The 27536-nt window shown below is 33.1% G+C and overlaps 1 protein-coding gene across 3 annotated transcripts in view; it reads left to right on the top strand.

The window, feature by feature from the left end:
• Window positions 1-27536, top strand: part of FSTL5 (follistatin like 5) — a 635479-nt gene that overhangs the window by 197428 nt on the left and 410515 nt on the right. For all 3 annotated transcript variants that reach the window (XM_055336519.1, XM_055336520.1, XM_055336521.1), the window contains exon 3: window positions 1262-1510. In XM_055336519.1, coding sequence (XP_055192494.1) covers window positions 1262-1510 — 249 coding nt within the window. The remainder of the gene's footprint in view (window positions 1-1261; window positions 1511-27536) is intronic.

Below are 27536 nucleotides of genomic sequence, written 5' to 3' on the forward strand. Positions count from 1 at the left end.
AGGAGAATATGGCATTATGCCTATTTTACAGATGTGCAAACTGAATTACAGATGTCTTAGATACTTGCCCAAGATCCTGAAGCTTGTGACTGGTGGGGTTATGATTTGAACTCTGGATGGAAATCTATGTTCTTCATCATTATGATGTTACCATGTGGAGAGTTGGTTTTAAATCAATAAAATAAAAATATGCAAAATAAGAAAATTACTGTATTTTTTACCTCACAAATTATTTCTTTTTTTAAAAAATATGTGTCTGATGGTTATACTCACATATACACACATGCATATGTAAACATGTATGTCTATATTATATCTATGTGTATGTCTGTCTCATGTGTGTGGTGTATTCAGTTTACTGATATATATATAATATAAATATATATATATATATATATATATATATATATATATATATATATATATAAATATATATATATTTAGTCTCCAGTCAAATAAATTCTCAAAGGAGAAAGGCCAGATCTGCCTATCAGAGTGATTCAAGTTGATTAGTTTGGTTTTAGTACAAAACTGCTGGATCCATCTATTCTTTTTTGGTGCTGATAGAGATTGTTAACCTGAATAAGTAACAAGAAAACTGAATTATTTGCTATTTATTCTATTAGTTGAGAAGTGTACTTGTGATTGTCCAGTGGCAAAGGTTAAAACAAAAAGAGATCAGCTATCAGAGCTGACCAAGAAGTTCTCAAGGCACAATTACTTTCTATGCTCTTATTTCCTGCTTTATATGCATACATGTCATTTCTCCTATCCAGAATTTTATTACTGTGAAAGTTGACATTTATTTAGCATTTACTCTATGGCAGGGACATGATTCCTGTGGATCATTACATGCTATATTTTGTATGACTTTAGGAGGCAGTCTATAATTACCTCCATATAACAGATGGGACACCTTGGCTCCAAGAAGTAATTTATCCAAAGACATAAGCTAATAAGTGGTAGAGGCAGGATTTGAACTTGAGCAGTTTAATTTGGGAGATCATGTTCTTGAGGACCACACTACTCATTGAGGAGGGAGAAGAGAGTGCTACAGCACAGCGTGGGAGAGGGGGGCGGAGGATTTTCAGAGTGATTTCAAAAGGTCATCTACCTGTCTGATACAAGTCTCTTTTCCACTGAGAACAACTGAACCCTGATTATACTATATTTCTCTTAGACTTTTTTTATTTCATACTTTGACATGCACTTATTATTTAGACATATGAATACAAGTTATTTTCCTCTTCTTTATCCTCAGGATTCCTGATTCAGGATGGTCCTTTGGGGTCTTGTGAAAATAAATACTGTGGCTTGGGAAGGCACTGTGTCATCAGCAGAGAGACAGGGCAAGCAGAATGCGCCTGCATGGACCTTTGCAAGCGGCACTACAAACCTGTGTGTGGATCTGATGGAGAATTTTATGAAAACCACTGTGAAGTGCATAGAGCTGCTTGCCTGAAAAAACAAAAGATCACCATTGTTCACAATGAAGACTGCTTCTTTAAAGGTAAACAAAGGTGGACCTAAAATGTCACCTTCTATTACTTTCCTTTTTTCAACAACTGCCTTTAAACTCTAAGCATGATTTTATATCAGCAAGCATTTAAAAAGGAAAAGAAAAAATGTGAGTGTAATTACATCAATAATCGGTAAGTATATAGAAATTTACATGGATAAAATTCTGAATCTCAATTATGAGCACAAAGTTGGCCAAAATATGACTCAAATTTAATATAGCTTACAGCATTGCACCATATGGCTTCCCAATCATGGCAGTTATCTTAGGACACAGGGAGGCCAATTCAGTCAACAGGCCAAATCCACCCAGCAAAAAGCACCTGGAGTGGAACTGAGTGAATAGTGAATGCCAAGCCATGCTGTGATAACATCTCATTTCTTCCTGATTAAAAATGATGGGTTTTAGTTTTCACCACATAATTCAGATTATATGGAACCTGTAAATGTCCATTGAAATAACTCCGAATAACTCTGCTAAATTTAATTAGTAAATTTGAGATTGCAACAAATTAAAATCTAAAAATATTGGTATTTACTTTCAAGGTACTCAAAACCATTGTTTACTGTTTATGAAAACGTACTGCTGAATTAGTAATTTGAGAAATTATTTTAACATTCTATATAAATAAATAAATCATTGAACTTTCTTATATCATTTATTCATAAACTTATTTTATCTTTATTTGTTTCTACTGGACAAAATATTTGCTTATTAATAGTCATAGCCCAGACTGAAATTCTGAGATGTTAAATATACAGAATTTCCATCATTTGAATGTTAGTGATCAACTTGATTTCTAATTTTCAATTGGTTCCCATCCTATTTTTTCATAATCTTCCTAACGTTTATTTACACTTTAAGACTTGCCTGATATTAAGGTAAAATGTCTCTCCCTTTTCAAACATGGTAGAGTAAATAAAGTTTTATTTCCAAGTTGAGAATAAAATGATACATAGAGCTTTTCAAATGATGTATGGTGCAATACTCTGTAATCAGTGTGGCGACTAGAGGCCCATTGATATAATTGAAGTAAAATTATAGTAGTTTCCTTACCACAGGAACTACGTGCCCTTGAATACATGCACAGAAAATTTTATCATATCAGATTCTCTTCTTTTGCAGAAAGAATAGCGGTTGCTTTGGTTTCAGTTCAATTTATTCCCTTCTATCAAATCTATTTTACAAATAACTAAAATTAATTCTATTAGCATTGTGCTTTAAACCTCATGAAAGAGTGGTGTGTGTGTGTGTGTGTGTGTGTGAGAGAGAGAGAGAGAGAGAGAAGAATATTTTTTCTATCATTTTGATCTAAGATGGTACAGTGGAAATATTGCTATGCCACTGATGCATGACATCATAAAACATGAATAATATTCTCTAAGGTAATTTAGAGTCATACTCTGAAAATGAGGTTTTGTCCAACTGACACCCAGCAATCGATTATGTGGGAACGTATGATATTAAATATCATGTAAGGAAAAACATTTGGTATATCTAATGTTCACCTTTATTGCTGGATGCTTAGGCATAAGGCAACTCCATATGAATATCAGTATGGACATAGATGAACTGGATATAGCCAAGAATATGGTCTTCCTTGTGAAATCATAAAACAATGGTTTGAAAAACTCTTGTTTTTCAGATTATACTAAGTATATTAATCAAATCTATGGTTGTTTCAAAATACTTTCTCATCACTTGTAAGTCAAAATACTGTCTTATATCAGTATTTGTAGTATTTTTTATAAAAAGTATTTGTAGTATTAAAAATTCATTTATATTATCTGGGTTAGCTACCAAGGGTTTACATACTTCTCAGGTCTCTTGTCTTCTATTTATTCATTTTTGGGTTTTGCCTAACATGTATATATCTCACGAAAGGACTTTATTTCAACAGAAATGAACTAAATAATATAGAACAAAACCATAAATTGTCTGTCTTATTGGTGTGCAGTTGGCCATTATAGCTAAAGGCCTGACATAGTTGTAATGACCAAAATTAATCCTTGTGATTGTGAACTTTATATTCCGTAGAATGTCTGTAATTATATTGTTTTCAATAATGGCCCAAAGGAAGAAGCAAATCAAAATATTAAATCCAAGAACTGCTAAAAACCTAAGTTTAATTAGATTTTTTAATAGAAAAAAATCACAACAAACTAAGTAACAAGAATGAGTTTTCCTCCCTCAAAAAAAAAAGCATTTCATATTTTAGATCTAATAAAAGGTAATTATGTAAACCTTAGAATAAGAGTCAACAAACAAGAACCTAGAGGCCAAACACAGGTCGCAGTCCTTTTTTTTTTTTTTTTTTCTCATAAAGTAATGTGTTATTAGAACGGAGCCACATTTGTTGATTTAGAAAACTTCTTTGGGTGTTTTTGTAAAACAAATAAGAGTTGAGTATTTATAGCAGAGATACTATGGCCTGCAGAGCATAAAAAATATTTTGTCTGGATCTTCCCATAACAAGTTTACTAACATCTGCTTTAAAAGTTTACCAGTGCCTTAAAATTACTTTTTAAAAATATTGAAAGATCTTTTCCATATCTTCTTGTTTATGGTGGTGAATATAAGGGCCTACTTATGTGCTATATTTGAATAAAAATAAACACACACACAAATGAATGCAAGCAAAACAAGAAATCTGAGTAAGATCAATAGGTAGTGCTAAAGATGACATCTTGGTTATGATATTGTACTATGTACTATTTTCAAAATGTGCTATTTGTAGAAACTGGGTAAGCGGCACATGGAATCTCTGTTAATTTCCTAAAACCCCATATGACTCTACGGTTCTCTCAGAATAAAAATAGTTTGATTATTAAAAAAAAAACTGGAAAAATACTATCAAATACTTAAGACAATGTTAAAGAAGGTATGATTTGCATTGTTCATTAATTATTTCACTTATTTCAAGTTAAGTCCTATTTCACATATCAAATTTATCAGGTTTGCCATTTATATTTAAAATTATTAAGATAGATTAATCTGTACAATCATGTTTATTGATTGTTTTAAAATTAAGGTTAGAGTGCAAGTTTAAAAAGATTTATATCTATATTTACATCTTTACATCTATGCATATATCTGTACTTATAACTATATATATCTTCCTTCTATTACATTAGGTACTTAAATACTTAAATGCCTCTGTAGTATGCTTAGCTTTTAGTATTACTGACTCTTTGAGACAATTAGATTTCATTAAGAATTTTCTTTAATGATTTATGATCATGATGGAACTATAAATAAAATATATAATAGATCTAGGAATATAACATCTTTAAATTTATTACTATTCACATTTATGTGATTACAAAGAAACTGGATATATATATATATATATATATCTTATTGATATAGAATATTGTAGTATTTGCTTATTGGCATCAAATGCTTTAAGATGATACTTGACATATGTTGGGGAGGAAAAAATTTTTCTGGACATTTCTAAATTCTTCTGGCTGGGCTAATAATCAAATTTACATGAGACAGATAAGTGGAGAAAAATAAATGTAATTATATACACATGGAGCCACATAAGAATGTGAGACCCATTGAGAGGGAATTGAGGTTTATATGTGTCCTGAAATAAGAAGAGGATAAGGATCTGGGACTTCAAACTGGAAAAGACAATTCACAGGGAGATGGTTAAGCAAAAGTTTGGTAAAGGAATGTTCACTATGTCATGCTGAGCAGTTTTTTTCTTATGTTTGAAAAGTTATCTACAGTAATAACCCTTTTCCTGGTGCAGGCCCCTTACTTAAATTCTTTTAGGCAATTAAGGGTGGGGTGGGGGGGACCAAAAAGCTCTTTTTGAGTCTTTATTGTCTTCAAATAAGACTGGAAATAATCCACATGGAAAAGTGGCACATTCTGAAGTGAACTGTACTGAACCCCATCACATAGTATGAAACTTTCTATTTTTTGTGTAATGCCTAGTTGTTCCTTGTGATGGCAGTTTTGGCTTAAAGTCATCTCCATCCCCACCTCCAGCCCCAAGGGGCTTCTAACTTCTGCAACTCACATCACTAATAAGAAGTGTCATTTTCTCTCACTCTGACTCCAGATCAGACTGTCTTACACAGCAGAATTTACTTACTCAGAGAATAGATATAAGCTAGAGTAAGAAACTCAAGATATAACCTATGCCAAAATGAATAAGGAATTAAACCTTTTATGAGAAAGTCAATTGAACAGAAACCCTTTTGCCATTTACTGTGCTGAGAATAAAACTGCCATAAAAGCAAATGTTCTGTGCACTTAAATGTGCATCACAAACAATAACAACTTGGGAAATATGGTTTTTATGGCTATGTGTGTACTATTTGAATGAGATCTGACATTGTGTTATTTTCCTTGGTATAATCTTGAGAGGCATTCATATTCCATTTTTTAATTGGTTCTTTTACCTGAATTTTTTTTTGAAGATATTACTTAGAGAACTTAGGCTAGAAAACTAAGCTGCCAATGATACAATCATATTTTAAAATATAACAGGAATTGCTGTGTTAATAGACGTGGGCTTTAGATTACCTTTTTTTTTTTTTTGAAGAGAAGCTTTGTAAAACTTCTATTTTATGTCTAGTCTTTTATGCCATTTCATGAAAAACATTTGATAAATATTTAAACTTTGGAAGTAGTACTCAGATATTTGCTTGTTTTGGCTTGGCTTTTGGTCAGTATTAGCCTAATGGAAGGTCTAGTTCTCTTGAATGCCCTCAGCAGGCACAGCATCAAAACCAATTTGATTAATTCCTGATGTTTGAGTAGATTTACAGTAAAAACTTCTGAATTTGGGGATGTGAAATTGACTGAGTTGTGTTTCACTTTTAAAATTTATCTCGCATTTAATCCAAATTAATGATATATTTTGTTGTAACTCTAATAAAAATGCGAAATATAGAATTCTACATATTGCTCATTATATTACATATATAGAAATCATTGTAATGTGCACACTCAGAAATTTACCATTTGTTATTAAAATCATTTGAAATGTTTATTTCTTCTCTGATTTTGAAAACTCTGTAAAGAATTCTGTAAACATTACATATTATATGGGCTTACCTTCCATGGAGAGATGGATAGTAAATAAATGATAGTTACATAGAATATGAAAAATGATAAAAAAAGAAATTTAGATATTGACTACTTAACAAATGTATTAAAAACTATTACCAGAAGGGAAGAGAGAGACAACCAGTAGTAATAATACATTGAATATTATTTATTTTAAAACACTCTCAGAAGTATTATATTATTGTCTCATCATAATAAGAAGCCCCTGTATTATAGAGAAGTCAAATAAGACTGAGGTTTTTAAAATGACCTTCCAACAGTCACATAGTGAATTAATATTACTGAGATAAGAAAAAAAGGGGTTCTCTCTTCTCCTTAATGCACATATGCTCCAAATATTCTGCCAAAATATACAATACCATGATATCTTACTTGCCTATGATTTTTAAAGCTTCATTTTAATAGTGAATATGTGACATTATTTAGAAACATTCTTGCTTACGGTGGTATTTTTAAGGATTAAATAATGCATTTGATACCACTCTTAGCCAACTGAAGAACATAGTAACAGATAATAATTATTTAAGACTGTAACTTTTATACAATACCTATGAACATTTGATTGCAGTACATTTTAAAATTTGAATCTGTGAAACCACACATACTTTCTTAGAGGTTTACATTAGGTTATAATCTGGCATCAAAAGATTCTGGATAAATTATTACATAACTGAATTTGCCAGATTATAATTGGCTACTTTATGGTAGCAAATTTTCTGATTGTAGATAAAACTACTTAAAGAAAAACAACTATTTCGACTTTAGAAATGTATTTATTATTAGTTTCTCAGTTGACATTTGAGAAACTTTTATAGTCACCTTTCTCACAGATTTATTTTAGGCTGATTTTGCTTATGTTATGCTGTAAATATAATATCTATTAGATATATGACAACGTTATTTTACTCCCCTACCCCCCAAAAAAACCCAAAACTTTAGAAACTAAGTGCATTTTTTTTACTAAGTTCATTTCTTGATGCATGTAATTTTTGTCAAGTTTTCCCATTTGTTCCCCTTGTTATAGGAACTAAATTTAACATTAAATTCATGGATAGTCTTATCTTGTTTTCATATATTTTCATGCTATACCATTTTTCTTCAGTTTCAAGTTATAGAATTAATATTTTAGTTTAATATTTTATTTCATGTTTTCTATGCATGTATGAATATTCCATTAATAGTTATAAGCACAATATTCAGTAGTGCTAGAAAAATGAGAGCACCTGAACATTTTATCAGTTCAAATAAATTTTCATCTGTCTTGAGACTGTTTAAATATTATATCAGTCTTTACCTCTCACTGACACCTTCACTTATGTTTACTTTGTCACTATCCTATTTTCAAATGCAGAAGGTGACATTTCTGTAACTTAGAAAGTGAAGAACATTTTTTTACAACCATTACTTTTTAATGAAGTTAAAATCTTCTCTTTAATATTTCTTTGCAAAATAGGATGATGAAAAACTTTCCATTGATTATACTCAGCATATATAGTTGGGGATAATATGTTCTAGAAAATGCAATTGAAAAATTTTCTCTATTAGCCTGATTTATATTTCACTTGTAAATTCCTTTTGGAGGGGGTGGCATCTGTATGGCTGAATCAGTTAAGCATTCAACTCTTGATTTCTGCCCAGGTCATGCTCTCAGGGTCATATGATAGAGCTCTTCATTGGGCTTTGTGCTGCATGTGGAGTCTGGTTAAGATTTCTCTCTCTCCCACTCCTTCTCCCTCTGTTCCTCCCCAACTCTCTCTCTCATTAGTCAATCAATCAATCGATCAATCAATCAATGAAATCCTTTCTGAGGGGTGTCTATCGATACTTTAGAAGACTTTTGAAAACCTATTAAAGATAAACATTTAAACCCAAGTGGGAAAATGAAGAGCTTTGCCTGTGGTTATCATCCAGATAATTATGTGAAAAAAATACTTGAAGGGAATCACATTGAAGAAAGGAAATTTGGCATTTTCCAGCACAATGTAAGGCATAGGTAATTAAGAGTGTAGCTCTTTTGATAACTGTTAAGCAAAGTATAAGAAAGTTCAATTAATAAAAGTTCAAATTAATTTAATGCAATAATGTAATCAGTTTGTTTTTAGTTCAAGACACCACATCATCTAGCTACAAATTATTTATCAACCTCATGGTTACAACAGAGGGTGGTGTGTACTCAGATAAATGTGAAGCATTTCATGTGTTCCCTCATGTGGTAATCACCTTGAAGACTTGATTCTATATGTTTCTTTCATCAATATATGAATTTCCAGTGATCTGTATAGCATCTCTCTAAAGGTCTTCCCCCCAAATCTAGGCATGAGTTGTGATTACATTTTGCCAGTATTTTTTTTTTCCTCTTGAGAACATCTAAGGAGACGTTGGATGCGAATTCATTAGTACAGAAAAGTAAGGCATTAAGTCAAGAGGTCAATTAGTATCTAATCGTAGTTATCCAAAAAGAGAGAGATGACAGTGGTTTGAACCAAGATGACAGAAGTGCCAGTGGCAGTACAAAGTTGTCCGGCTCTCTGACACAATTTGCTGTTGAGTGGACATAGAGTGTATGGGAAATGAAAAAATAATAATAAGCTAACCTAAAAAAAATTGAGAAATCTTTTACAGAAATGTGAAACACTGAGGGACTCCACTTTTGAAAGTGGATGTGAAGAGAAAATATATACATGTACACATGCATTTAAGATAAGTTTAAATCCCTTTTAGACAAGCAAGGGAAAATGCCATTTATTCAGTAGGATATGAGTCAGGAAATCAAAGGAGAATTTGGAGGAAGATAGGTACATTTGGATTTATAAGTATATTAATAAAGAGAGCAGGCAAGGGACTCTATAGTCGAGATCAACCAAAGAGGAAGCACGCATTGGGAAGCCAAGAGTCCTGGGGATAGAAGTGTATTTCAACCTTCAGAGGTCAGGAGATGGAGAAGGACAAGTATATATTTATGAAAGTGACAGAGGAGAAGGTTTTCGAGATTTGAGGAAAACAAAGGAACAAAAGAACTTGTAAAAAAATAAACAAAGACAAAAGGAGAAAAAAAACAAGGCATTATGGTAGGATTTCCAGCAGTTTTGAAGAACTCTCTATCTCTGCTCATAAATTTAAAGTGAAAGTTCTTTTGTGATTATGTACTTTTCTACAAATATAGTCAGCTGCTTTGATTAAGGCATTGAAAAGATGAAAAATTAGGTTTAACCAGGATTATTTTTTCCCCAGGAAAGAATTATAGATGAGAAAAGAGTCCGAAGCCATATTGTCCATATCTTTCAGGGGCGGTATGATTATTTTATCTCTGCTTTTGTGCGTATACCTCTTCTGGCATTCAGAGACGTCCTGGTGGGTGTCTTTTGCCTTGGCTTGCATATAGGTGAGAACAAGTTCCCCAACCATCTCTACAATCTGGAAATTGCATCACATATTTTGGCTTAACTTCTTTATGCTTACATTCAGTTTACATCTGTGCCTCTTGGTTAACATTCCCAGTAATGAGATGTGTTTAAACTAGTTAGCCAGGTTGTACCTTTCGAAGATCTTTGGAAAGCATATAGGCTCATAATAGCTCTTTTATTTCAATGGCTCTCTACCTCTCTGATCAAGTAGCCATCACTATGATGGGCAAGGAGATAAGAGATCTTTCTTTCTTTCTTTCTTTCTTTCTTTCTTTCTTTCTTTCTTTCCTTTCTTTCATTTTAGAAAAAAAGAAGAACAATTGTCAGGTAATTCTCCAAAACAGAGTCTGGATGGGAATTTATCCTGAAAAGATACCTAATTTAATATTACTTTATTATTAATTCTATAACTCAGTGTTCTTGACAGTTGAAACTGCTTTGTTTAGCTAATCAAATCATTTGAAAATTTTAGGTAGCTCAAAATTTTCTACCTAATATTTCTATATTTAAACAGATTCAATTTTTTATATGCTTTAATCAGTCTGGCTGCCAATAATGTTAGACTAATTAAATGTGGTTATTTCTGGGGTTGTTGGCATTTAATTCAGTTTTGAAATATTTTTTATCCTAAAAGAGGAAGAAAATGCTATTAAAAATTCCGAAAGATGCATGAGGATTTGATGAATTTAATTGACCATTAGTGTAATTAATTGAAAGGAACAATATTACATATGCTTGATTAATTTTATAAAAGCTCAAAATGTTACATGCTTGTCAAAAGACTTCAAGTAATAATTAATATAAAATATTGCAAAAATAAAATATATGCATATGTACATCATGGATAGGTATGTATGAGCAAATACATTTTTTTAACCATTCACCAGTGATTATTTATTGACGCTTAATCCTGTGGCTGACCCATTCTCAATGCTATGCCCAAGAATAGAGATGACACAGTTCTTATTTCTGCTGAGTGGAGATGAGTGGCTAGACAAATCAATTAATGACCAGTGATGTTTTCCAGCATTTCTGGTCTCATGATATGAGGTCAGATTAACATCTGTACAATGAATATTCAAGGACACGAAATTACTCTGTCATAACAAACCCACTTGCCTTCTGTTTAAGTGAAACATTTTTTTTTCCCTCATAGGGTATATGTGCCACATTACGTTCAATTGCTGTCTACGGACATTTAGGTTTTCCTCTTGGCAGTTTATGGAGTATGAAGTCCAAATTAAAAGAGAGATCAGGGATCCCTGAGAAACATAATTGGCAAGAAATAAGAATCAAATTTAGAAAACAACAACAGGGAAGTTAGAACTCAAAAGGAATGTTTGGAGAACTAGTTTTACCTTGTCATCACGTATGTTAGCTCCTGTAGCTTTGGAAGGCACTAAATGTTGTTCTTATCAGTGGACAGTGTTTCTTTATAAGCTTCTCATCTTCATTCTGACAAAGTTCACTCTAACAACCCAGGAGATACTGGCCATTCACTCCACTTTCAGGTAGAGGATGACATTAAGTAAGGTGTAGTGATGTAGTAGATCCTGAGTTTATTGCATGTCTCTAAAAACCCAGAGAACCTAATGCCCCATATGTAGTGCATGGCGTGTTTTGACTACGTAAATGTTCCATTGAGGGGAAAGACATTTGGCACTACTTATTGACATTATAGATCTCTGGTCATTGGACCCTCATCTACTCCAAAACAAGCACAGAATATTAACACTAGAAATCTCTAGCTTTGTGGTGGAGTTTTTACGCTTTATCCAAATCCATCATTTCTTTTGTACATCCCACATTTACTCATTTATTTTCAAAACAGACATATGTGTAAATTAATTATATAAGACAAAGTGATTACTGTTTAATTTTCACTTGAAAAATACTAATATTTTCAGTGCAAAAAAGGTGTGAATCAGCTGCACTTTTAGTGAAATATAGAAGAATATGTAGGTTGGTATGGGATGTGTTTTCTAGAGTTCGGAATAATAACTATGGCATTTAGCTGTGATGACAGTCTACAAAACATAAGAGTAGGATTTGGGGGTTTAATTAAATTTATGTCAAAATCACTTTCAAATCCTGGGGAAAAATATGCTTGAATAATACAGCACATGTTTTGGCCTTTAAAAATTTTAACAAGTGGAAACATTTACATGACACATTGGCACAATCTCCATAGCTCAGAAACAGCTAGTATAGGACTCAGCAACAGCTTTGTTCATTAATTCCATAGTAAACATGCACACGGGCTCCTGTATGAATTTGTCAGTGCTGCGTCTACATCTACAGGAAGCAGGAGGCATGGAAGTGAGTTTCATTTCAACATATCAATAAATATATGAGAGAAAGATCATACCATGCCTTTTCTATGTCATTCTAATTATTACAACACCAGAATACCACAATCAATCAATCAATCAATCAATCAATATCTTTTTTAGACATCCAGATGTTATAAGCAATAGGGAGGGGAGGATTACTCTATTTGACCCTAGGTTATCCTAAATATTTAGGACATTTACTTGCAGATTCAGAAAGTGGTTTGTACTCAAAGCCTCTTGTTACCCTACCTTGCCCCAGTCGTCCTTGCTTCCCTGCCCAGTGCATCCCACTGTTCTCTGAGACTTGAAAGCAGTGGCCCTGACAAGGGGAAAAAAAAAAAAAAAAAAGCCATTACTCTGTGGCTTTTGGCAGAGGCCAAGGCATCAACCCCATTTATAACCCAATCTGCTGACCCTATTCTTAAGAAAAGCTCAGAAGGACCAAACTGTTAAATTCATAAAAAGCAGCCTCTATTCCAACCTTATTTCCAATCAAATTAAAGTGAATGGACCAATTTGAGCTAGAGCCTTTAGCTATTTCAAAAATTTATCTTCTTTTCACCAAAGCACTTACCCTGAATTCCTTTGTTTTTGTCATTCTACTGCTGTCATTTTTTCTACTCCTAGATGTCCGCACAGTCTCATTACTTCATCTTATCACTGACAACTAGGAATGAAGGAGGTTAAAGATGGTTATCATTAATAGTATCGGGAACATTCATAGGATATGACTTGGTGGTTTTTTGTCATTTTCTTGGGGCACTTAAGTATGTCTTTTTCTCAGGACATTCAAGTCTTCTTTCCCACTCTTCTTTCACAAAACCTGTGCCTTCTCTACGGACTCAGGAGTTCGGAAACCTTGACTCTTCGAACTTAACTTCAGGTTTGCACAGATTGGGCTCTAATTTCAGAGTTCATATGCCAACCTCACAGGTTAAAACATTGTCCAAAGGTAGGTTCTTGGGAAGCTTTCAGCCTCAGCCACATTCTGGGTCAAAAAAAAAAGAAAGCAGGAGTTAAAATGTGTGTATTTCATAGGTTTTTTGTAGTCTCTGGTTTTCTAAAAATAACTTATAGTCAATCTTTATTGGTCCGAGTTTCTACTTAATACCAAACATGCCCTTGCCCTTAAAAAAAAAAAAAGAATTTATATACATTGAACACTATTAGTATTGCTTTGCATAAATTACTTAAAGTTTCAACAATAAATTTTCTTATTCTGAGATAGAGAATAATGGGGGTATTTTAAGTAATTAGCCCTCAGCACTAATTAATAATGGGTTGGATTTTGAGAAAATAAACTTCCTATTTCTAATGATCAATTCTAAAGCACTTGAACAGATTAAATTGTGAGCCAGTTTAAGAATGATCCTCCTGAATCCTTAACTGTTTTAAGGAAAAATCATCACATGTTGTGCACCTGTAATTTTACACTAAGATCGATCCTCAGTTGCCAAGGCATGTAAGTTTAGAAGTGACACGACTGGGGAGCCTGGGGAGCTCAGTCAGTTGAACATCTCATTCTTGATTTCTCCTCAGGCCCTGATTTCAGGGTGTGGGATGGAGCCCCATGTCAGGCTTCTCGCTCTGGAAGACTGTTTGGGATTTTCTTTCTCTCCCTCTGCCCCTCCCTCCACTCACACACTAAATCAATCAATCAATCAATCAATCAATCTTTAAAAACTAAAATAAAAGTGACAATTTATCAGAATTTTGTCTGCTAGTGAATCTAAGTTAACAGGTCTGGAAATTATAATGAAAATTGAGAAAACTTATTCCTTAAAGTTTTAGAATTTGAGAGTATAGACAAAGATAATCATTTTTTTTTCATATAGGACTTTTCTAATTCACTTTAGGATATCGAAGGAAATTTTTCTTTTCTCGTCAAAACTTTGCCTAAGTTTGTCAGGCAATACTATTTCCTTCACCATAATAAAGTTGCCTTTCCCCTTCTGCTCTCTTTACATGATTGAAACAAAGACTGAAGACTTAGAAGATAAATGAGGGGCCCAGGGTAATACTTTAAGGCTTTGGGTGGTCAGGGACATGCAGTGTCTGAATTTCAGTTAATTAGTGATTGATCTATGCACCTTGTGCTTTTGAAGAAAAAAAGACTAAGTATACCTTAAGAAAATGTCTATACTATTTCCCCAAGAGAGGAAGGCTAATACCTATAGTTCTACACACACACACACACACACACACACACACTAATGCCCCATGCCCTCAGTAACACATTGATGTCTAATTTGGGGGAAATCCAGTGTGACATCAATAACTGATCTTTTGATAAGAATTTTATAAAAATATTGAGGTATTATACCTAAGATTCATGATGTATGACTGTAGCTGTTAAAAACACACACGCACATGCACACATTTTGCTAAAGGTCTAATATAGTTACAAGGGTGTTTTAATACATTATACCTAAAATGGAGTAGAACTAAAGAAAAAAAATAAATGAAAGGGTGGTTTCATGTAATAATGCTTGAGGAAATGAATGAATAAAAAGGGTTTCTCATGTTTCTTGGTTTTATGGTACAAAAGTGTAATGGCTTTTGAGGGGTATAGAAAAGGAAGGTTTTTAAAAAATTATCTCTTTATGCCAGAAGGAAATGAAAATTATGGTTGAATAGAACACTTGGGACCAGTCACATCAATAGTGTCTTTTAAAATGTGTTAAAAGTTCTGGCACATAAGATGAGGAGGGAAGGTTATAGAAGACTTAATAACCTGATCAAACAGGAAAAAATGAATGAACTACATGAAAAAAAATGTTAGAGCTTGGGATTTGATATCCTGTAGGAATAACACCTATTAAAACCATCACAATAAAAATCCTGAAAAAGGTGTTTAATACAGTCTACTGTCAACTCTCACTAGGATGAGTAGCCTGACTTTGCTGATTAATTAGACCTCACCATTCAAACGTATCAAAGTAGTTATCAAAATCTTAATATTGGTGGGCATGCTAGCAAAATGTAACGTAGCAGATGTGAGAGTAGCAAGGATTAAGTATATTCACAAAATGTATTCTTTTGGAAATTATGTACCAAAGAAAGGCTTTATATGCTAATCCTTTCATCCTCACTTTAATAAGACACAAATTCATTGAAGATGAAGAAAAAGAATTGCTGTTACATTCAAATTTAGCCTTCATCTATTTTTTAAATATGCATATGTTCCCTTTCCTGACCATTTAGATATTATGTATTTAAAAACTCTCTCTGCTACTGTAGCAAACAGAGAAAAATGATTTGGCTGACGCTTATTAACACATGAAATATGTCTGTGGGATTCTCCATCTTCTCACAGTGGACTTGAATAAATGCTTACTTATCAGATTAGATATTATATGATTTTATATAGTAAGTGGATTTTACGGAGTGTCTTTTAGGTAGGTACAATAGTCATTAAACATTAAAAACTAGGCAAAATAATGTTATGTATAATTTATAATTGGTAACACTATTAAGTTGGTGGGTATTTTAAAGGACTGAGAACAATTAAATTTATCGTGTAATAGAGGATATATAGATAAAGAAAGTAAAGATAAGATTAGAAACATTCCACAAATATTCATCTTTACTGGAGGTTAATTTATGTAAATCTAGTATTAGCCTACTTAATTTTTTTTCTAACTATATATCGATTTCAAGGATCAGAATGAGAGTTATAAAACCCAAGATTATGTTTCTCTCTTTCAAAACACCCCAGATGCATTTTGATACCCCAAACAAGATCCAGTGTCTTAGCCACAATCCAGAAGTTTTCATGTGACCTGATCAGTACGTATCTGTGTCCTTCTTCTTTTATAATTCTTCCTAACTGCTTACTCATTTCAGCCTTCAAGTCTATTATCCTTGATACCAAAACAGCAGCTCACTCCTACCTAAGGACCTTTACATTCCCTGTTTTTGCACCACTAGTAATGTTATTCCTCAGATCTGCACAGGGCTCGTTCCCTTACTTCATTCAGCTCTCATATGTCACCTCCTCACAGGATACCATTTATAAGACACTTTTTGATATTTTCTTCAAAATACATTAAGTATTCTGTACTCATGTTTTAAGATTAAAAATGTTTTAAGTATACATTTGAAATATTGCCAGAAATATTATTACTGATCTATGTCTTCTGGTTTTCGACGGGCTTTACTTACTAAAGTGTAACCTCAATGAGGGCAGGGACAGCTTTCTTGTAGATCATCTATGCCAAGTCTAGAATTGAGGCAGTCACTCAGTAAATGTGTGATGAATGGACGAAAGAATGAATGAACACACATTCAAAAATATCCTTTAGAAGTCTTTAATAACGACAGTAAAAGTAGTGTAGGAAAACAGTGATGGCCTGAATAAATGACTAACTGATTTCTAAAGAGGTAAATAGCATAGATAATACCAGGCATATTTGACTATTCCTATAATCATTGACAATTGAGAATTGTGCTAACTAATCATATAGAACCAGACAAATACCACAGTTTACTGTTTTGAGTGTTTCAATCTTCTTATGTTTCAAGGTATACACAGACACGTCATGCAAGGCTCAGTGTCCACCCATTGCTATGCTTATTAAGGGTTTTCTATTCTTTCTGAAAATTCATTATTAGTCGCTTTTTTGGTTGTTCCTGCCACTCCCTGTGCTTCCTTTATTGTGTGGTTTTGTTCTGTGACTCTCTAAATGTGTCTTCTGTGGACAACATGATATGCTTGTTCAACTACTGTTGAAAGCTGAGGTTTTCTAAGCTCACTCTACAGCCTCACTTTTGCATTCCTGGATTCAGAACTTTTGTGGTAATGCTATTAACGTGTTTTTAAAAGACTTTATTTATTTGAGAAGGAGAGAGGAAGAAGAAGACTCCCTGCTGAGCAAGGGGTCTGACTCTGGGCTTGATCCTAGGACTCCAGGTTCATGACCTGAGCCAGAGGCAAACACTGAAAGACACTTAACCAACTGAGCCACCCAGATGCCCCTGTTAACATGTTTTTTCAAATGAGGAAGCTCTTATGGGCAAGTTGCTTTGGTGCTTTTGTTTGTTTTTGTTTTTCACAAAAGTCTCAAGGGGTTTACTTGTCTTTGGTTTGCTTACTTGTTGACATATATTGTCTGATTTTCTGGGGTTTTCTTTTCCATTAAAATGACATTTCATGAAGTCAGGGACATTTTTATGATTTTTCTTCATTATACCCTCAAACCCTAGAACAGTATCTGACACATAACTGTTGTTCAATAAATAAGCACCAGCTGCAATAACTAGATGGGTAGAAAGAGAGAAGAGGCTTCATGAAAGTTCTGCTGTGACTGGCAGAAGAATTTTAGGCCTTTTAATGACATCTATGTGTGAATGTATCTGTTAATAACAGCTTTCAGACCTGACAGAAAAATCCAATGAATTGGATTGAGCAAATATTAAGAAATTTAGTGGTATTTACAATTAAAATTGCAAGAGTAGAATACAGCTGGGTACAGAGGTTCTACTAATATGTGTGTCCTCTGTCCATGTCCTGCCTCTGTGCTTCTCTGCATCAGCTCTACCTGACAGGCAGGAGGCAGACATATCAGCAGACATTGTCTCATGGTTCTGCAGACATTTTCTCATGGGTCTCCAGCACCTGGTGACTTCATTTTTCCTAGTTTCCTGTCCAATGGAAATATAGCTTCTCGTTCACACAGATTCCAATGAGAATGTCATAATTGACACAGTTGGGTTGTATGATATCCCTGATTCTTTGCCTACCACCTCACTCCCTATGCTTGGCTTGCTTCAAATATTAAGATGGAATTACTCCATCTAAGAGGATATGGAATGGATGAAGGGTACCTTCCTAAAAGAAAACTATAATGTAATTAGCTGAAGCAAGGGGATAGAGACTGAGCAGTGATGGACATTTCAATAAAGGAGATAAGAGGGTAGCAAATAGTGTAAGAAAAGATGCTCAACATCATTTCTCACTTGGAAATTGCAAATATATATAACAATTAGATACTAATACATGCCTATTAGAATAGCTAAACTAACTAAATAAATATACTCCCAAACTGACAATAACAAATGGTGTTTTGTTTCTAAAGGACTTGACACACAATTGGATTCTACAAGAAATGGAACCCTTCCATTTGCTGCCTCTTAGTGACTTTTGCATTTTGGTTGTTTAAAAAAAATATAAGAATTACACTTTACAGTTGAGACCTCGTAGTAATTAAACTCTCAAGACTGAATTATACCTCTTTGCAATCTGAATATAAGGAGATTGAATTATATACTTTTTCTCTCTGTGCAGTGTACCATAGACCTGGTTTATTACTGGTAATAGTATTCAATCATAGATTAGCCCTCAGAATATTCAGAATTTGAATATATCTTAATAACTGTTGAAAGTTTCCTGAGAACTAATATCTGGTTTTAAAAAGTAAGAAAGCATACTTTGGGTTGATAGATGCAAGTTTTAAAACATAAATGTAGAATAGTCAGAAATGTGCCCTACTGTTATAATATCCATGGCTTCAAAATTTCAAATTCTCTGACACCAAATAGTTGACAGTTTGGCAGTTTCTTACAAAACCAAACATGTTCTTACCATATGACCTAGGTATTTGTCCACTCAAGTTGAAAACTTACATCCACAAAAAACAACAAACCCTGCACAAACATTTATAGCAGCTTTATTCATAGTGGCCTCAAACTAGAAATAATCAAGATATCTGTTAATGGGTGAATGGATAGAGTTAGCATATCCATGTGATAAATAAATATGTATATATAATATAAATATGAATATAAGATATATTGATATGTTAATATATTTATATCATATATTTTAATTTATAATACAAATGATAATATATTTATAACACAGGGAACATGCTTATATATTATACTTATTTTTAACATGAATATCATGATACTGATAAAAGATAATAAATATGATATATGCATATAAATAAATATGCATATTTATATGTGCATAAAAATAAATAGAAAGAAATGACCTATCAAGCCACAAAAAGGCTTAAAGGAACTTTAAATGCATATTGTTAAATGAAAATGATACACATTGCATGATTCCAACCATATGACATTCTGGAAAAGGCAAAACTATTGAGATAATAAAAAGATTAGTGTTGTCAAGTCCTTAGAGATGAAAGGAGTATTGAATGGGTGAAATCTGGGGGATTTTTAGAGCCCTGAAACTGCTCTGTACAATAATGTAATGATGATTACATTATGCACTTGCCAAAACCCATAGATCTGTATGACAGAAAGACTAAACTTAAACTATAGACTTTAGTTAATACTGAAGTATCACTATCAGTTCATTAATTGTAATAGATACACCAAAATAAGCCAAGATGTTAACAATAGAAGAAAATGTAAGAGTTGGTGGATAGAAGGATCTCTCTGTGCTATGCAATTTCACTGTAAACACAAACTTTTCTAAATATTGGCCTATTAATTAAAATAAAAACAACAACAGATTTTCACTATAAGTTACAGGAATATTGCCACAAAGAACTTAGGAACTTTAGTTACCTAGTAGATAAATACAAAAAATAAAAAAGAATGAATTACTTTAAAATATATACATGCTATTAAAATATATGTTACTTATATTCCCCCAGTTACCTATTACAAACGAATTGAATGAAATATGTAATTTATTCCTCCAAAAAGATTAATTCACAGACAGGACGATCCAGTTGAATTCTAATGTTTGATGTTCTCCTTATTTTAAAGACATATAATATTAACATGTTTGCTACTTTGAAAAGGTTCAAGTATCATATGTATATATCAAATTTCATATATATAAACTTCATATATATATATATATTTCATGTATTGATGCTTTCACACCAGAATTAAAAATGTGAAATGTAAATATACACAATAAAATCCCTATAGTTCAAAAAGTCTTAAGGGAATAAGAACAGAATCTTGTAAAAAAACTGATAAACAACAAAAAAAAATAAATAAAAAACTGATAAACATTCTTCTTATGCAATTATATAAAGGCCCAATTACCTAATTAGAAAAAAATATTTTTTCAGGTTTAAGATATCAAAATTTTCATGTTTTATCAGCTTATGGAGCTGCAGCCTTATTAGATGCAAACCCATTGTATTTACTATGATTGTTAATATTTATTGAGAAAGGAAAACAATTCTTAATATAGTGTAAAACAAAACCAAAGATATGAACTTTTCTCAGTTACATTAATCTGCTCTAATACTAATTTGGGTGCATGTGCAGTGGGGTAGGAAACATCTCTTCAGCATTTGAATTAAAATTTTCATAAAGCATTAATACATTGGTGGCATCAATTAGGAAAATATTACCTTATAACAGGTCAAAACATAACAATAATTTTGGGAAATAATATTTTCAGTTCAAAACATAAGAAATTATTAATATTTACCATTTTCACGCACAAAACAATTTTGTATTATTTTTACCATTAGTTAAGGAATGCAATGGTTCAAGTAGCAAAACAATGAGGATGTCAAAAGATACTTACATTATTACGGGCAGTATTTAGAGAGGTTAGCATTATTATGGAATTCAAGGGTCATGGCAGCATATCAAAAATATTAAGATTAAACTGAAACTTGATGATTAATTATCTAGACACATACTGATCCTATGTATCAACTGTATATTTCCATAATCATATATAGGTGGAGGAGGAAAATATTACTGTTTTGTGATTCAGGTGGCTGTTCTATATCAGTGATAAAGTACAATATTTTCAGATATCTAAGGGAAAAAAAATATAAGAAAGAAAGCAGCAGATACACTCATCTGTATTTTTGTTTGTTGCTCACCAGAAAAATGCAAAGTCTGGATTCCAGAACACTCATTCTGAAACTCACCACTGCCACTTAGTCCTCTGGTCAATAATTAAGAAATGCAAAAATATTGTGACACATAAAAATAATTCTAATAGTCTGTAGTGAGGATTAAACAGCATAATGTGTAAACACCTTTATCTTGGTGGTTGGCACAAAGGTAAGTGCACTCTAAAGTGAATGAAAGTAATTAACTTTATTATTTTCCTTTTTGCTTTTTGCTGTATTTCTTCTCTGATATATCATATATAGCATCACAATTACACCTGCTTTGGATGGAGTCTCAGGCAACTAAAAAAAAATCTGTATGAATTCAATTTCTCTACTTAAGATAGATCTGGAGGTAAATCAGAAGATTGGGTTCAGTTTCTGTGTCTGCTACTTACTATGGAAAATATGGAAAGTATGGAAAATCTTGCGACTTAACCGAGCTCCTCAAGTAAATGTGAATCATAAATCTCACTTAAAAGCTGGTTCCAAATAAAAGAACATGACACATAATTGTTTTTTTTTTTAATTAATACTTCTTTGAAAGGTAGAAAGAAGTGTGACAATAGATTTTTTTTCCTTATTCATGCAGAAAAAGGGACATTTCTCTTTTTTAAAGGTTTATTTATTTCAGAAAGAGTTGGGGGAGGGGCCGAGAGAGAATCTCAAGCTGACTTCATGCTGAGCATAGAGCCCCTCGTGGAGCTCGATCCCACAACCTGAGATCGTGACCTGAGCCAAAAGCAAGAGTAGGACACTCAACTGACTGCACCACCCAGACAGCCTAGAAAGGACATTTCTAATACAATATTGAACTGTAATCATGGAATTCAGTGTAGCTAAGTGGTCAGAAGAAAGGACACTGGAGTCAAATTGCACCTGGTGGTTGTACTCCTGCTACTTCCTAGTGGTGAGATCTTGGGCAAGTTTGCCAACATTCAAGTCTGAATTTTCTTATCTGCAAAATGGGAATAATAACAATACCTGCCCCACACTGTTGTTGTGTTGGCTGAACCTTCTGTAAGAGCACAATTCACAAATCACAGCGCTTGTCACATAGTAAGTACCTTGTACATGCAAATTATCATTACGATTGATTTTTCTAAGCGTTGATTTACTTTCGGCAAGTACTGAGATAGCCAAGGGAGCTTTTCTAAATAATGTGCACATTCTTGAAGAAAAGAATCTCCTGTCTTAGAGGAGCTTCCTGTATAACGTGGGGTATAGTACAAATATGCACTGCATAAATTAACACGGGTGTGCATGTGTGTCTCACGAATATATTTTGGAAAAGCATGTGGATCTTTATTCACAGACAGACACATAGAAATGACCAAGATAGGTTGGTTGTTTTTGTTTTTGAGTTTCTCAAATACCACACTAAAATGGACTCTGATTGTGATCCAGTAATGATGTGAGCATGAATTAAGAAGAATTCTGACTTTTCTAAAGTCAGGACTCATACTTTTCTAGTGTAAAGGACAGGAACCGGAACTCTGGAGTCAGGGAGGCCTGACATTATTCTCTGCGCTACCTCTTACTGTGTGATTTTTATCCAGACACTCATCTGAGACTTAAATTTCCACATTCATGGTTATAACGTTGAGTTAGATGAATGGTAGTGTCCTCTTTACGTAAAATTCTAAAACTGAGAACTGTATACCAGCCTCTGCCTTCATTACGTTTATAGTACTGCCTATATGGAAAAACGTACCTGGTTTTCTGCAATGGATAGAATTTAAGCTCTGCAGGCATTCCCTAGAGAAGTCTGACAACTATTATGTTTGCAGAAGTGGTAAGTCGGTTTTACCCTCCAGTCCAGAACATCATTAAAATATTTAGGCACCAGGAGTATCGGATCTTTACAGAAAGAAAAAAAAAAAGCCAATAAATAAAAATTCCTGATGTCAATTTTGAGCACTGAAAATTCCTGAGTGTGATTTCAAAGGGATTACTGCTGATATTGTAAATCAGTCAGCAGTTTGCTGTGCTCATTTGTTCTGTTTTAATGGACCTTATATAGCTTCCCAGGAATTATCCTGTTAACAGAGAACCCGATAAATATCCAATGTTCAGAAACAGTTTTGAATTACCTGATAAGCAAACAAAAGTGTATATCTGCTTTTTTTTTTTTTTTTTACCGGGCAAAAGACATTTGGTGTTTTGTTTCTCTATTGTGCTATTTAATTGGAAATAGTATGAAAGCATTCTGATAATTTCAGTGGTTTGGCTGTTAATTATTATGTGATGCTTTAGCTTACATTGATGGCATTAAAAAAATGAAGCTAAACCATAATCACAGAATTATGGTAAGAAGACACGTTTAAAATATCAGATTGGAATATAGAACTTGAAAACAATCTTTCCAATGTTAAAAGCTAATTATGACTTAGAAGTTCCATTATCTGCCTTAAATTTAAAACAACTGCTAAATGGATCATTTCTTTGTTATTTAGCCATTTGAGCTTCTCTTTGATAAAGGTCCTTGCCATCCAAACGGAACATAAAGATTTTATTGGTCTCTAATGATGCTAACTACAGCTGTACAATCATCATTTTAGAGTCCAAGCTCTGTCTGTTCTTAGATCTGCTGTCACTTGATCACAATTGCAGAAGTATCTTTAAGTGTATTTGTTTAACCAGATGGTAAATGGCTGTAAGGGGATTACATCCGTCTTTTTTACTGTATGACTAAGTGGTAAAACAGAAATTTTAGCTATGGTGGGAAAACACAGACCGGTATCATACAGTAAGTGGTTTCTCTTTGTTTATTGCAAGAAGCAGATACGAATATTTACAGCCTAAGAGTACAACATTGTAGCAAATACTTTCATTATATGTACTTAAATATATGAATAATTACTTTTAGTTAAAATTTAAGCAAAGCATAAAATATTGGTATAAAATGTTATGCAATGCCTGGCATATATTTCAAAAAAAATATGAAGAATTTCCGCTTGTTATCTTCTTTAACTGCTAATTTAAATTATTAGAATAATAGGCTGAGAAATCATAATATTCAAAGCATTTTAATTTTCTACATATAAATAATGGCATTTCACATTGTAAAATGCCACATGTGTAAAATGGCATTTCACAGTTACCAAATAAACTTATAGTTTGATATGAAAATTGATAAGAGTTTATAGTAAATTCTTGCAGTTGATTTGGTGTTAATTCTTCAAATTTGAAAAACTGTGGAGAATATTTACATAGATATATTTAAATTTATAGACTTCTACAGGGTTTCTATATTTAGAGACAGCTAGGATTAAAATCTCTGTGGCAAAGAAGAAGCTTTGGGGATGTTCTGAGTAGTAAGTATGAACTGGAAAGAATGATAAAATGTTTAACAAACTTACAAACTTTTGTCCTCGTTTTGTTTTGTTTTATTTTTTTAAACTGCGCTACTAGAAGTATCATGTAATGGCAAAGTGAATGCATCCTGATAGTTTAATGACTAAAATGACATAACTAGAGATTTTTATTCCCGCATAACAAAATGAACATCCAGCTTCAGTAGAGCTGTCATTGCAAATGAGAGCAGATTTAAGGTGAAAAGTTAGTAGAAGATGAGGTGGTTATTGGTGGTCATTTTAAAGTCTAAGCTGGTAGTGGTTCAAAGAATAGTATGATTGATAAGAAAGCACAGCAATCAGAGAGAGCTGATATGAAGAGCTCAAAAAAATGGAAGTTACACTGTCATGTAAAGTTGATCGTTCAAATGGGCTTCTCTGATGGCAGAAACTTGTGTTGAAGAGGATGATTAATATCATTAAGTCTCAAGAGTTGGGAAGGAAGGGAGTAGGCGGTTGGGAGGTAAATAGGAGAAACAGTACCCACCTTTTTTTCTTCCTGCTGGGCATAAAAAGGTCTTTCATCATCAAGACACATTTAGATTTTTGTAGCGTTACCTAAAGGCATGCTTTGAAAGTTGGGTATAATGAAATCCCTCCCTGACTGGAAAAGGTGTGCACCATTAGTGTTATGCCAATTCACTCATCATATGGGTAGCAAAAGATGGAATAATTTAATTTTTTCAAAATTTTCCCTGAAGTGATGATACATCTATAATTTATAGATTTCTAACTGTATGACCGCAAATGCGATTTTGCCTGAAATCAAAAACATAATCATAGGCTGGGGGTATTACCCACGTATTACTTATGAGAGATTATTTTGTTTATGAGAGATCAAGTACTGACTCTAAGACCAAGAGCTAGTTAATTTAAGTAGAAAAATGAGGATTTGAAATCATATGTGTAAACCGTCTCTTTTTCATTGCTAATATTATTATACCAGACTCCTTCTCTTAGTAAGCAAGTTGTCTTCTCCGACTTTACCCTGATATTTCTGCAAATAGAAAAAATATATATTTTGTCTTTAAAGAAGAGAACGGGACTTTCTAAATTTTCTTAATCCTATTCTGGGTGTATAAAAGAACGATCACAAAACTAAAGAAATAAAATCTTAAAATAAGGAGTAAATTCCTCAGGAATGGCATAGATAATAATGAATGACTTGAACAGGGGGAATTTTGCCAAATAAAACAAATAGGATCATAACAGTATAAATAAAGGGATAGAGGGCAGCCTGGGCTCAGCTGTTTAGCTCCGGCTTCAGCCCAGGGCATGATCCTGGGGCCCCGGGATCAAGTCCCACATCAGGCTCCCTGCATGGAGCCTGCTTCTCCTTCTGCCTGTGTCTCTGCCTCTGTCTCTCTGTGTCTTTCATGAATAAATAAATAAAATCTTAAAAAAAATAAAGGGATAGATAAATAGAAAAAGACACAGGTGACAACACTTCTTCAAACAGACTCTTCGTGTGGTTTTAAATAACTGATTTTTACGAATCATTTTACTGGTCCAAAGTATTTCCACCTATTTTTTTTCCCTCATTTTATGCAAAATAATCCTGGAAATAAAAGAATAGATATATTATTCTTAAGATTTGTTTCATATCATTGGTTAATAGGGACTTAAGATTTACACAAAGGCTATTCAATCTTGAATTTATGATATTTGACATCATTTTGTATCTAATCTTCAATATGCCATTAACCCATAGCTTAATAAAGTACATACATTAAGTGCCAATCAGGCAAATTGTGGCATGTGAACTTCCTTAGTTTTTTTTTTTTTTTTTTTTTTTCTTATTTAGAGAGCAAGAGAGAGAGTGTGCATGCAGCAGGGAGGAGCAGAGGGAAAAGGAGAGTGATAATCCTAAGCCAGCCCCATGCTCATTGCGGAGCCTGATGCAGGGTTTGGTCTCATAACCCTCAGGTCATGACCTGAGCCAAAATCAAGTGTCAGATGCTTAACCAACTAGGCCACCCAGATGCCCCTGAATTTCTTTCCTTTTATATCTTAACAGAGTTCATCGGAGCTGATTATAAATATTTATATAGGTGGATTCATTTCCATTTCCTGACTCAGAGAGCAAAGAGGGATAAAAATGGAGATGTATTACTTTGTAAATCTTATATAGTTCAGAATCATTTCAGCTGGAATCTCACCTTCAGTGTCTTTGTTATTGATACTAACTTTCTTACCTGCTGATATATTTCAAAATTATGAGATCAGGTTATAAAACATAGATTTTTGCTATAATAGAAATAGAAAGTTTTTAAAAAAAATTTCTCTTATTAAAAAAATCTTATGGTTATTTATAGGAAAGAGGCAAAATTATTCATGGAAAGTCTATTAGAGAAAACTTCTGTTAGAAGGTAAGCAAAGATAGCAGATATTTTCAAGTTTTTATTTAAATTCCAGTTAGTTTACATACAGTGTAATATTAGTTTCAGGTGTAGAATTTAGTGATTCAAGATGGCATGTATTCCTAGGTCATTTAACTCCCAAATTTCTATCATATTTTTCAATCAGCTGGACTATACATGCACATTAGAAATAGGCGCAGAAACAACTTATTTGCATGTAAGTGAATTTACTTACATTTCAAATAAGGCTATCATAATCCTTTTAAAATTTTTATTTCATGCTTCTCCAGGATGTTCAAGGACAAACATGAATTACCATCACCCTGGATTTCTCAATCAAATGATATCCAAATGATTTCAATGTATTACTCTAAGAGCTTTTATCTTTTTAAATTTTTTAAAAAAATTATCTATTTATTCATGAGAGACACAGAGAGAGGCAAAGGCATAGACAGAGGGAGAAGCAGGCTCCATGCAGGGCCCACTGTGGGACTTGATCCCGGGACTTCAGGATCACGCCCTGGGCCGAAGGCAAGTGCTTAACCGCTAGGCCACCCAGGCATTCCAAGAGCCTTTTTCTTTGAACAAAACCAAATATTATTTAAATAAGAACATTCAGGGGACGCCTGGGTTGCT

This window comes from Nyctereutes procyonoides, unplaced genomic scaffold (genome assembly GCF_905146905.1).
Source record: "Nyctereutes procyonoides isolate TBG_1078 unplaced genomic scaffold, NYPRO_anot_genome, whole genome shotgun sequence".
In the NCBI taxonomy this organism is placed as follows: domain Eukaryota; kingdom Metazoa; phylum Chordata; class Mammalia; order Carnivora; family Canidae; genus Nyctereutes; species Nyctereutes procyonoides.